The sequence below is a fragment of the Amphiprion ocellaris genome, chromosome 15 (genome assembly GCF_022539595.1).
Source record: "Amphiprion ocellaris isolate individual 3 ecotype Okinawa chromosome 15, ASM2253959v1, whole genome shotgun sequence".
Lineage (NCBI taxonomy): Eukaryota > Metazoa > Chordata > Actinopteri > Pomacentridae > Amphiprion > Amphiprion ocellaris.
The window spans coordinates 2,884,010-2,897,062 of NC_072780.1; the positions used below are offsets into that span (position 1 = coordinate 2,884,010).

A 13,053-nucleotide genomic window follows, 5' to 3' on the forward strand; every position below is an offset into this window, starting at 1 on the left:
GGTGTAGTAACCTTCCATTTCATGGATGCTAGTGATATCCATCCATCCATTATCTATACACCGCTTAATCCTCACTAGGGTCATGGGGGGGCTGGAGCCTATCCCAGCTGACTCGGGCGAAGGCAGGGGACACCCTAGACAGGTCACCAGTCTGTCACAGGGCTACATACAGAGACAAACAATCACTCTCACATTCACACCTACGGGCAATTTAGAATGATCAATTAACCTCAGCATATTTTTGGACTGTGGGAGGAAGCCGGAGTACCCGGAGAAAACCCACGCATGCACAGGGAGAACATGCAAACTCCATGCAGAAAGATCCCGGGAAAGCCGGGACGTGAACCAGGGATCTTCTAGCTGCAAGGCGAAAGTGCTAACCACTACGCCACTGTGCAGCCCTGCTAGTGATATGAGGAAAGCAAAAGTAGTTTTGAAGTATGCTGTAGTATTTACAGTACAAAATAAGCCTCTGTTTTATTTATAATACACATACACACAGTTTTCTGATTGCTGACATTGGAATCAAATGTCAGGTTTTCAATTAGTGTAGAAATATGAAAATGTAAGAGGACTTTGAGGGATGTCATTCTCTGATAAATAAGTTACTGCTTTAGGTGAAGTATTCCTGCTGATTAGCGATTGGCATTGTTGGAATTTAAATATCAGTGATAACGTTTTAAAGCTTTTGTTCTAGGCCCATAAATTCTGATTTATTTGCAATAGAACTGTTTAAACAAAAGATCCAAAAATGATGTCTATCTGTTATCCAACACTTATGATGTATTTTAGAGCAGCATAAATAATATAAATGTTTAAAATGAAATAGTTATTGTTCTCAGGAGGGCGTCTTTCCCTGGTTCACCTTAAGTTTATTTGATCTCGGACTGGTTGGAGGTTGTTGTGCTCTGTAGAAGCATAAACCATGAGAATCAATATTTCAATGAAATCTAGTCTTTTCTGTTGTATCTGATTTGTTCCAACTTTTAGTGGGTAAGTTATCTTAAAGGAACAAACTGATTCATTGTTTTGTCCTTTTTTTATTGCTTTATGTTCCTGCCTTCACCCTCAGTCAGCTGGGATAGACTCCAGTGACCCTAATGAGGATTAAGGGGTGTACAGACAATAGATGGATGGATCATTTCGCCATAGTGACAGTACTTTTACTGAAGTTCTGTTCATATCGTGAGAATGACAGGACTGCCTCTCTTGTTTTTTAACAATGAGTCCTTATTTGCATTCACATTAAATTACTATAATGATGTTGGTTTTCAATTAATTCCAAGTTTACAAAGGTTTAATGGGAACCAATTAAACCTTCATTGAGACGTCTCTGTCTCATTTTCTATTTGTTCTGCTTCATCTTGTCAAACAAACCTGTTTTATAGTGACGTTAGAGGACATGTTGACAATTGAACGATAAAAATCAAGGACAATATTCTATTGTCTCCACAGAATTATCAGTCTGAGCCCCTGATGGAGCTTCTTGGACATAAAAAGAGTCAAGTGGAGCTGATGAACCTCATTTGAAGCCTCTTCAGACACTCATCTGGACTGTTGGTTGGATCTCTTAACGCCTCTTTGGGATCTTATTTGTAATTTTTCTATAAAAGACACATTCCTGGAAAAACAAGATGAAAAATCTATTGATCTGCACATCGTTGGTGACATTGTTTGTTACAGGTAAGAACAGTCTTCACCTGAACAGTGTTTTAATGTGTAGGAATGAACATGAGATCAGATTTCCACACATTGAACATCTTGTGTCATGAACAGACTTTATTACAGACATTTACTGCCTTTGAAACTATTGACTTTAAGTCATAAATGTAATTAAACAATCAGGATATTTAACAGTTTTGGCCTTTGACTTGAAGATGTTGCAGCATCGTCGCACAGTTCAGGGTTTCAGTAGTGAAACATCACTAAGGACTGCATGTATAGTATCATTTGGGGGAACTTCAACTTTGTCACGTCCATTTAATGTCAGTGTTGAACTTTTACTCAACTACATTTGTTGGACAGCTTACCGTTCTCTCAAAAGTCTGAAAGGTCCTTCCCATAAACTGGATGCAAATTGGTATAGCAAAACTTTATCCATCATTCTCACCCCAAAATTGTTTTTGGTTGATTTTTTTGTGACTGTTCTTCAGAAACAATTTTAACATTTCCTTTTTTTCCACCAAAAATGTTCAAAGATTTCCCAAAAATGTTGAAAATGTGAACATCAGAAGTTTCACTGTGAAAATATATTTTTTTCCACATTTTCAAACTTTGAAACAGGTCAGTTTGACCCACAGGACGACACAACTGTTAAACTTATTTTGAGTTTTCTTGTAAAATTCAACTCAAAACAAGATAATTTCAAGATTGGTTGACTTAACAGGATATTTAAGATGCAGTGTCTTAAAACAAGTCCCTCCATCTGCTGAAATGTCTCTTGTTAAGTGAATTTATCTTAAATCAAGTGGGATGAGACATTTTGACTAAAAATAAGACAAACAGACTTGGTAAGATTTTGAGTTTTTGCAGTGTAATCAGAAAAAAGGCTTCAGTCTTCTAGGCAGCATAAAGACTGAACTCTAGATCAATGGAAGAAGGTCATGTGGTCTGATGAGTCCGGATTTACCCCGTTCCAAAGTGGTGGGGGCATCAGGGTAAGAAGAGAAGCTCATTAAAACGATGCCATAGCAAATGAGTGGCGGTCCAAGGAAACATTAGTGTGCGACTCTTTTTTTGGACGGCAGTGTGTTGGGTAATGATGACTTCACTTGTTTCTCTCTCAATGTGTCTTCAGGTGAGTCTCTGGTCTGTCAAACCTGTGGGGTAAACATCGGAGGTAGATGCCTGTGGTCCTCCAAGCAGGCCTGCAATGACTCCGAGTTCAGCTGCTTCTATGGAAGACTGGGTAGGTGCACAGCAAACACTCAACATCTTACCAAGTCTATTTGTCTTATTTTAGTCAGAATGTCTCATCCCACTCGATTTAAGATAAATTCACTGAACAAGAGACATTTCAGCAGATGGAGGGACTTGTTTTAAGACAACGCATCTTAAATATCTTGTTAAGTCAAACAATCTTGAAATTTTCTTGTTTTGAGTTGAATTTTACAAGAAAACTCAAATTAAGTTTCACCCTCGTGTCGTCCTGCAGGTCAAAATTGACCCATTTGAAAATGTGGGGGAAAATAAATATTTTCACAGTGAAACTTCTGATGTTCACATTTTCAACATTTTTGGGAAATCTTTGAACATTTTTTGTGGAAAAAAGAAATATTAAAAATGTTTCTTAAGAACATTCACAAAAAAAATCAACCAAAATCCAGCAAATTTTGCGTGAAAGTTCCTTGAAATAAGTTTTTTTTTTTATTGTTTTGAGGGACATTCTTCCAGTGTAGCACTTCATAGTCTCCTTTACCTCTGCTGATGGGTGTGTTTGCCTGTTTACCGACTCCTGCTGGATTTAACCACCGTTTGTTTAATGCTGCTGATCATGAAAAACCTGCCCTGAACGTACAGACTGAGGTGTGGCTGTACATCCAGCACACGTGGGTTAAAACACAAACAGTTTCTGCTGAACATAAGGACAGATCATAGAACCACAACAAGGTTTTTCCATGTTTCCTACCATTTACTAAGTGTTTTTATTTTTAGATTGTTTTGTCTAAACTAATTACCAGAAAGTGTGTAATAGTCACTCCAGATATTTTGGATGATGCTGAGGCACTGTAATCAGCTGATTCTTCACCACTGATGAATGCAGCATTTTGTGGAAGATTTTAGTCACCTCAGGCTACGAGCATCAGGGAGAGGGTTTCAATTTGCACAAATGTAACTTTAAAAAGTAAATAAACTTTTAAGTACACAACCATTTCTTCCAGTAGTGGCTTCAGACTTCCTGTTGAAGCTACTGGAAAAAAAAAAAAAAAAAAACAGACTCTGCCCAAATATTCTCAGCTTGAAGGAAGTCAAACTCTCATCCTGAGCAGGAACAACTTTTATTATTTGTTCACCAAATTACAGTTTAAAGTCACCTCGGTGTATGAACAGATTATTAGATTGTGGCCCCTGGTGACAGACATGTATAGGCCCCGACTCATCCTGAAGAGAACCAAGACACCAGATGGAATGAGATGTGAAATTCTTGGTTTATGTGTCTTTGTATGTCTTCTTGTGGCTGTTTTGCCTCTTTTTGTGGCCATTTCGTACCTTTTTTCTTGTAGCTTTGTCCCATTTTGTGCCTTTTTCTTGTAGTTTTGTCACGGTCAGTGGTGAACCCTGGCAGAGAATACACAGACTCACAGCGGGATCAGGCAGAACTTAATTTATTTTGGCTACAAATTAGGTGTGCAAAAAGAACTAAGGGGGAGTGAGTGACTGAAACTAAAGATTAAATCAACGTGAAACTAAAGCCAGGAAAAAACTCTAACTAAGGAACTCACTACGGACTGGAAGTGGGGCTGACAGGCTACCGGAGACCGGCGGTCCAGGTTAGTCCTCTGCTGGGGTGGGTGAGTGGCAGAGAGTGATTGTGGCAGTCCTGGATATCCAGAGGCAGGCAGGGGAAGCGGGCTGAGGCAGGCAGGGATGAGACACCTCCTCCTCCAGAGGTGAATGCCGGTTCAGAGTTTGGTGGTGGACAGGAGTGACAAGGGAGCCTGGGCAGCGTGACCAGCAGAGACTGCAGGAACAGGAGAAAAAAAGATTAGTTCACGGTTTGCAGGTGAACACAAACAAAACGTGCAGAGGCCAACCTAACAGCTTGGAGCTGAAGCAACTATCTGGCAGGGTGTTGAGTGTGGAGCTGGCTTTTATGGAGGGAGATGGAGAACAGGTGTGCTGCATCACGGCTGCCCACAGTTCTGATGACGGTGATGATGGGTTATTGCAGCCAGCTGCTGCAGAGAGTGAGTGGAGGACAGGTGAGGAGGAGGAGGAGGAGGAGGAGGAGGAGGAGGAGGAGGAGGAGGTGATCAGGAGGGAGTTGATGCAGGGACTGAGGAGGGAGCCTTGACAAGTTTTGCCCATTTTTGTAGCCATTTTGTGCCTTTTATAGTTATTTTGCTGATTTTTGTAGCCATTTTGTGTCTTTTATGTTTGCTTTGCACTCTTTAGTAACCATTTTGCACCTTTTGTGATTGTTTTACTCCCTTCAGTAGCCATTCTGTGAATTTTTCAGTGGTAGCTTTGCCCATTTTTGTAGCCATTTTGTGCCTTTTATAGTCGTTTTACTGCTTTTTGTTGCAATTTTGTGTCTTTTATGGTTGTTTTGCCCCTTTTTGTAGCCATTTTGTACTCTTTTATGATTGTTTTGCCCACTTTAGTCGTCCCTTTGTGCCTGTTTATGGTAGTTTTACCCCTTTTTATAGCTATTTGGACCTTTCCATGATTGTTTTGCCTCTACATGTAGTAACAACAAACACTTTGTTACTTACATTCATTCATATTCACTAAACCAGTCACACTTATTAAGGTGTGACTGGTTGTCTTATCCAAACAGCAGTGTGACTGTTTAAAAACTAGGTTCATGATCTGTTTGCTGTGTGTGGAGAACAAAAGTGTAATTTAGGGTGACCTATGTGAGGGAATAGCTGAAAATAGATGAATAGATTTTCTAGCCAGGACACTAGTTATGAACTGACCATAGAAGCAAGAAACAAGGAAACACGTGTTCTGAACAAACTCCATCTGGTTTTTAATCTGCAGAACAGGTTGTGTTTTACCTCCAGGAAGTTAGTAGCAGCACATAAACTGATGAAACCGCAGTTCGTCAGGCTTGTTTTTCATGTTTCCTCATAGATCAAGCCAACTTCGTCTAACATACATGTGTGCATGTTCTTTTATTTGAGCCAGGGGTGTCCAACATGCGGCCCGTGGGCCAAAAGCGGTCCTCCAGAGGGTCCAGTCTGGTCCTCAAAGTGTAAAAAAAAAATTCCAGAGAAGACATTAACTGCAGATTGTAAATTAGTAAAACTATAAATTTAAAATCATTTCTAGACCATGACAAGTTGTTTTAATCATAAAGTAAAATACTAGATTGTTCATTGTTCTTTTGTCATTTTGTGTCTCATTTTTGTAGAATTTTGTCTTATTTTTGGGGTTTTTTTGTCTTTTTATGTCCGACTTTTGTCGTCTGTCTCATGTTTTTGTCGTTTTGTTCCTCGTTTTTGTCATTTTGTGTTTCATTTTTTGTCTCGCTTGTGTTTTTTGTCTTATTTTTGTCATTTTGTGTTTCACTTTATTTGTTGTTTTGGGTTTTTTAGTTTCGCTTGTGGTGTTTGTCTACTTTTTTGTCATTTTATTTCTCGCTTTTGTCAAGTTTGGTCTCATTTGTGTAATTTTTTTATCGTTTGTCCATTTTTGTGTCGCTTTGTAACTTCTTTGTCTGATTTTTTGTCTGTTTTTTTATTTTTTTGTGTTGTTTGTCTCATTTTTTGTCGTTTTGTGTCTTGTTTTAGTAATATTTTGTCTTGTTTTTGTTGTTTTTTGTCTTTTTTTCCAACAAGAATGTGGCCCCTGAACTAGAATAAGTTTGATACCGCTGATTTAAGCTGTTTCTTGTGTTTATGCTAAGCTAAGCTAATCTCTGCTTCTCCAGCAGCTCAGCAGAAAATTCATTTTTGTGGAAGAAGCTGAAAATGTTTTTGTTCATCTGACACACAGAAACATTCACCTATCAGCCTAAGAATGAAAAAACACCACAGCTGCTTTCTGTAAACTCATCAGATCCTGTTCAGAACAAATTACACATGACCACAGGCAATATTTCAGCCTTCTCCTTGATCTTAAGAATGGGGCTGGACTGTGACCAATGAAGTGACTAATCATCATTGTTTGGGAAATATTCTGACACATACAAACTCCACCTGTTCCAGCTGCAAATTTTAAAATGCTGCAAAGCTTACATAGTCATTGCATCACTAATAGTCATAGTGGAACGCTACAAAGACATCTTTTCAAAGTACAGTGTTGATGTATATACGTATTGCTTAAGTATTTTCATGTTATATTTACTATTCAAACATGATTTTTAGAGTTTTATACATGTAAATATGGTTTTATACTTGTATCTGAACATTTATGTACAAACTGCCATAAAAGGCACAGAATGGCTACTAAATGGGGTAAAACAACCACAACAAGGCATGAAATGGCAACAAAAAGGGGCAAAACTACCAGAAAAAGGCAAAAAAATAGTTCAAAAAAGAAGCAAACATCCATAAAAGGCACAGAATGGCTACAAAAAGGGGCAAAACAACCATAAAAGACACAAAATGGCAATTAAAGGGGCAAAACTACCATTAAAAGGCACAAATGGCTACTAAATGGGGGCAAAACTGCCATAAAATGGCACAAAATGGCTAAAAAACGGGGCTCTGACATTTATCTTGTGACATTTGGAGTGTCCTACCTGTAGTTTGAGAACCTGTGGATTGAACTAGAACTGTGTCACAGTTGTGGCATCTTCTTATTCAGTGATGAAACTGAATTAATCAGTAACTGTATTAAGTAAATGCTGGTCGGTATAAACACTTTAAATATGTTTTACTGATAATAAAAGTGTTTTTTCTTGTCTCTCCTTCAGCCTTCAACATGACTTCTTTGATGGACCTGGATACTGAAGGCTGCCTGCCTTTATCTCTTTGCAACTCAACAGAAGCAGGAAGTTTTCTGCTCGCCAGCTATACCATCACCAGGACCTGCTGCAGCACTGTTAGCTGCAACGGAGCCACATCTGTCCAGCTGCCTCTCACAGCTGCTTCCATCGCCGCCTTAACAGCTGTTTGGAGTCTGCAGGCATTTTAACAACAACAAGAAAGATGCTGCTAAGTTGTGAAGAAGTATATACAGCTGGTTTTTCTTTTGCTTACTTTGTCACACTTAATGAACCCTAGATATTATCCTACGTGAACACAGATAATATAAACCCCAATTGTGATTATAACCCTGATTATTGACGACCGAGGCATGGATGGATTATTGAACGGGCCAACGAGGCGCAGACTCAGGGGCCCATGAGCTTCACCTGAAAAATAGAAGAGAAAAATACACATGGAGACTCTAAGAGCCTTAAAAAGGTGCAAATAGCTACAAGAAGGAGCAAAACAACTATAAACAGGCACAGAATGGCTGCAAAAAGGGCCCAAACAACCATAAAATGGCACAAAATTACTACATAAAGAGGCAAAACAACCATAAAATTGTGCAAAAATCTACAAAAAGGAGCAAACAACCATAAAAAGGCATAAATGACTACAAAAATGGGCAAAACAGGCTCAAAAACACTACTAAAATTAGTAAAACACCCATTAAAGGCACAATATAGCTCCAAAAAGCGCAAAACTACCAGTAAAAGGCATAAAATTAGTACATAAAGGGGCAAAACGGCCATAAAAAGGTGCAAATAGCTACAAAAAGGGGCAAAATTACCTTAAAATGGCGCAAAATGGCTACAAAAAGGCACAAAACAGCCACAAAAAGACATAAACCAACCATTAACGTCTCGTTCCACCTGGTGTCTTGGTTCTCTTCAGGATGAGTCGGGGCCTCTAGATGTCTGTCACCAGGGCCCACAATCTAATAATCTGTTCATTCACTGAGGTGGCTTTAAACTGTAATTTGGTGAACAAATAATAAAAGTTGTTCCTGCTCAGGATGAGAGTTTGACTTCCTTCAAGCTGAGAATATTTGGGCAGTCGGGTTTTTTTTCTTCAGACTTCCTGTTGAAGTTACTGGAACAAAAAACCTGATGGACCTCATTCTTGCACGTCACTGCTGCCTTTAAGATCACGTCATTGTTTCCTCAGAGGCTCATTAGACTGAAGCAGGTATTTAGACGTCAAATAAACAGTTTGTTTAACGAGGATTAAGCTGACCCTATTCACCCCAAGAACCATGGAGAACTTGTGGAAGGCGGCGATTGTCCTGAGCGCCTTCATCGCAGCAGGTGAGTTCAATATATTTCATTTATGTGGTGAAAGCAGAAAGTGAATGGACTTTATTTCCTCTGACGTCTGCATCATCAAAGTGTGATTTTCATTGTAACGGAGGACAATAACTGCTCTGATCGTTCGCCAGAATGTCTCATGACGACCAAAGACAAAGGCTGGCTGTGAAATAACTGGAGGTTTGTGATTAACTCTGGTGGTTTTAATCACATTCAGTTTGGAGCAGCATTGATCAGAAGAAGTTCAGTTAAATCCATTTTCTAGCAGACGTGGAGTGTTTAGAGCAGAGATGTCAAACTCATCTTAGTTCAGGGGCCACATTTAACCTAATTTGATCTCCAGTGACCAGTAAAATCACAGCATAATAACCTATAAATAATGTAAACTCCAAATGTTTCCTTTGTTTTAGTGCAAAAAAGCACATTCTGAAAATGTTCACATTTAAGGAATTATCTTTCTACTAAACATTATGAACAACCTGAAATTTCTGAAAAAAATAAGTTAAATTTCAACAACATTCAGCCTCAGTTCATCATTTCCACATTACAACTTCCAGATCACAGAGTGTCTACAAAGGAACACAACATTTAGTCACAGCTATCTGGAACTGAACGATATAGAATATTTATGGTAAAAATGACAAATGACAAAAAACAAGACAAAATATTACAAAAGTCAGACGCAAAACGACAAAAGAACAATCTAGTATTTTACTTTATGATCAACTTGTCATGGTCTAAAAATTATTTTAAATTTAAAGATTTACTAATTTACAATCTGCAGTTAATGTCTTCTCTGGAATTTTTACACGTTGAGGGCCGGATTGGACCCTCTGGAGGGCCGCTTTTGGCCCACAGGCCTCATGTTTGACACCCCTGGTTTAGAGACCCTGTTTAGGAAGATGTTGTGGCAGTAAAGAAAGAAAAATAAATGTTCACACATTGGATAAAAGGTAATTAAATACTGGACTTCACAAAGTTAAGCCACTGTAACTGAGCGTTTCCACCTTTTACAGCCGCAGGGCGACGATGACTTCAGAAAAATTTCCACAGACGAGTGTAGCTGCTTCAGAAACTTTCCTGCTATGCTGTTGAGTGAGTTTCTGTGAATCTGATGCTGTTTTTTTTTTCCCCTGTGGAGCAGCTCAGTGTCTGACCTGTCGTCAGTGTCCTCTCGGAGTGTTCGGGACGTGTCTGTTTGGAAGTGACGTAACCTGCAATAACGCCACCGAGCGCTGCTACACCGGAGAAGCTCGTAAGTCAACGTCTGCAACACTGATGCTCAGATAAAGTCAATCTGTAACTGAGGGACTTCTGAAGTCCATGGGATATATCCTGCACACATTTTTATTAAAAGTTTAAAAAAAAAAAAGTTTTTATGTTCATTAGGATCATGTCTTTACAAATTCCATCACTATTTATTGTGGAAACAATCACTTATTACTAAAAAATGACTGGATATCACTAAAATGTCAACTAAATAACCGTCTGAATTTAATACCAACCACCTTCTAATGAGCTAAACAATAATAAAATGAGCTGATTCAGAAATAGTTTGGATTGTGTTCTTTTTATTAAGTTGAGATAATCATGACAGATATTTCTTTTTTGGCAATATACTTTAAATTAGTTAAAGTTGCTCTATATTAGCTAAAGTTGCTCTATATTAGTTGAAGTTGCTCTATATTAGTTAAAGTGTTTATTAAAAAACGAACAAGCAGAAGTATGACCAAGCACTGCAGTCAACTACCCCAAAAGCCTCCATTATGTTTTATGTAAATATCCCTTAAATTAATTTGTTTAGTCAAACTGTGACACATCTGACCTCAGGTTGTATTCCTGCTTTAAAACCTGCTCTTGTTGCTTAGAGGTGGTCAGAGTTGCTGGTTTAACAGCAGCTTGTTTTTCCCCTGCTGCCACCCAGCAGGTTAATCCGGTTCTGGGGGAACCAGCGACTCTGACGTGGATTTTCCACTGAAAAGCTTGAAACTAGAATGGAACAGTGCATAAAAAGACACCTTGAAAACCAGCATCACTGCCCTTTTGACCTGAAAGTTCTCTTACTGTCATCATCTGGAGCATGAACAGAGATTACAAGGTCAAAACATTCAGTGCTTTGATTCTAATCCACCCATGAAGCTTTATTTGCAAGCAGCCTATTAACCTGTCATGACCGTATTTCACAGCTAATTCCATCGGAGTGCTTACAGTTTCATAAAGGATTAGATAGCAAGCTGAGCTGAGCCATGCAGACCTGACCCAAAGTCACCTGTGCAGTTGTTATGAACAGAGAAATTCACTACAGAGGCCAGAACTATTCATCACACCAGGCTGTAAATGTGTTTATTTCTGCTGTAAAGTTGGACGTTTTAACATTAAAACTCTCTACGGGGATTGACTCGCTTTGGGAGCCTCAAGTGGACATCTGAGGAACTGCAGTTTCTGTGCATTGGCTTCACTTTTCAGCCCCAAAGGTTGCTGCTTAATCAAACAGTAACTAAATAAAAGCAGTTAGGGTAACATTATTTGATCACCAAAAAACCCCAAAATGCCGCAGTAAATTAGTGCAAAAATACAGCCTAATTCTAAAAACGACAAAAATGAGACACAAAATGACAAAAATGAGACACAAAACGATCAAAATGAGATACAAAATGACCAAAATAAGACACAAAACGACAAAAACAAGACACAAAACAACAAAAAACGAGACACAAAATGTCAAAAATAAGACACAAAATGACAACGAGACACAAAATGACAAAAACCGGACAAAACAAACAAAAAGGGGACACAAAACGACAAAAACGAGACACAAAATGACAAAAATGGCCCAATTTCCCTGAGTGCTTTTCCAGTTACTTGTGTGAATATAATCTTAACTTCTCTAAAGTGTTGCAGCTTCTTGCTGAGTGTTGACCTGAAACCAAAGCTTCCTTCTCATTTCCATGTGTTTCCTGTTTCCGTCCTCCCAGAGTTCAACGCCACCGGCCCTCTCAGCCTTCACACTCGCGGCTGCCTGGACTCGGATCTCTGTGGGGCGACTCTGACCGGGACGATCCTGGGAGCCGGATACACCAGCAGCTTCGTGTGCTGCAACACAACTCTGTGTAACGGAGCCACAACCGTCCAGCTTCCTCTGACGGTTGCCCTCTGCACCGCCATCTTGTCCTCTATGTGGGGATTCTGGGAGATGTAGTCCTACAAGTTTTCCAAGTTGATTATTTACATTTGCACCGATTTAAGTATTTCCCACGACTAATTTTATTAAATGATCGTTTTAATGAAACTCAATCAATAAAATCATCACAATGACCTGTTTTTACATCTTTTGTCATCACACACACAGACACAAGTTAGTATGTGACATTTATTTGATTTTAATGGTTGAATTTAAGCAGCCTTGGTGAACTTTACATTCAGCAGTTGTATTTTTAGTTATATCAGTGCTTCCATGTGGCTAATTTAAAGTCAACAACATAATTTGAATTCCCTTTGAATTTCCTTTGGGATTAATAAAGTACCCACCAACCAACCACCCAACCAACCAACCAACCAACCAACCAAGCACCAACCAACCACTCAACCAACCAAACAACCAATCACCAACCAACCACTCAACCAACCAAACAACCAATCACCAAACCACTCAACCACCCACCCACCCACTAAACCATCCATCCAACCAACCAACCAACCAACCAAGCACCAACCAACCACCCAACCAACCAACCAACCAACCACCAACCAACCACTCAACCAACCAAACAACCAATCACCAAACCACTCAACCACCCACCCACCCACTAAACCATCCAACCATCCAACCAACCAACCAACCAACCAACCAACCAACCAACCAACCAACCACCAACCACCAACCAACCACTCAACCAACCAATCACCAAACCACTCAACCACCCACCCACCCACTCACCCATCCAACCATCCAACCAACCAACCAACCAACCAACCAACCAACCAATCACCAAACCACTCAACCACCCACCCACCCACCCAACCATCCAACCAACCAACCATCCAACCAACCAACCAACCAACCAACCAATCAACCAACCACTCAACCAACCAACCAACCAGCCAAT

At 39.5% G+C, this 13,053-nt stretch overlaps 1 protein-coding gene and 1 long non-coding RNA gene across 2 annotated transcripts; one reads left to right on the forward strand and one right to left on the reverse strand.

The window, feature by feature from the left end:
* Positions 1-3,962: 3,962 nt before the first annotated feature.
* On the reverse strand, positions 3,963-8,677 carry LOC118471662 (uncharacterized). The gene is made up of 4 exons (XR_004849010.2): positions 8,494-8,677; positions 4,755-4,898; positions 4,443-4,681; positions 3,963-4,278 (listed from the first exon to the last, which is right to left on the reverse strand). It is a non-coding gene; the product is annotated as an uncharacterized LOC118471662 (long non-coding RNA).
* A 109-nt stretch (positions 8,678-8,786) lies between these two features.
* Positions 8,787-12,262, forward strand: lye (lymphocyte antigen-6, epidermis). Its single transcript, XM_023290724.3, has 3 exons — positions 8,787-8,947; positions 10,092-10,202; positions 11,923-12,262. Exons 1-3 carry the CDS (start codon positions 8,896-8,898, stop codon positions 12,144-12,146), a joined length of 387 nt encoding a protein of 128 aa, XP_023146492.1. The 5' UTR covers positions 8,787-8,895; the 3' UTR covers positions 12,147-12,262.
* Positions 12,263-13,053: the final 791 nt, after the last annotated feature.

Excerpts from the sequence above, each read along its gene's own strand:
- lye (XM_023290724.3), top strand. The coding sequence starts at position 8,896 with ATGGAGAACTTGTGGAAGGCGGCGATTGTCCTGAGCGCCTTCATCGCA. Across the intron at positions 8,948-10,091 it reads GAGCGCCTTCATCGCAGCAG|CTCAGTGTCTGACCTGTCGT; the intron begins GTGAGTTCAATA and ends CCTGTGGAGCAG. Across the intron at positions 10,203-11,922 it reads CTGCTACACCGGAGAAGCTC|AGTTCAACGCCACCGGCCCT; the intron begins GTAAGTCAACGT and ends CCGTCCTCCCAG.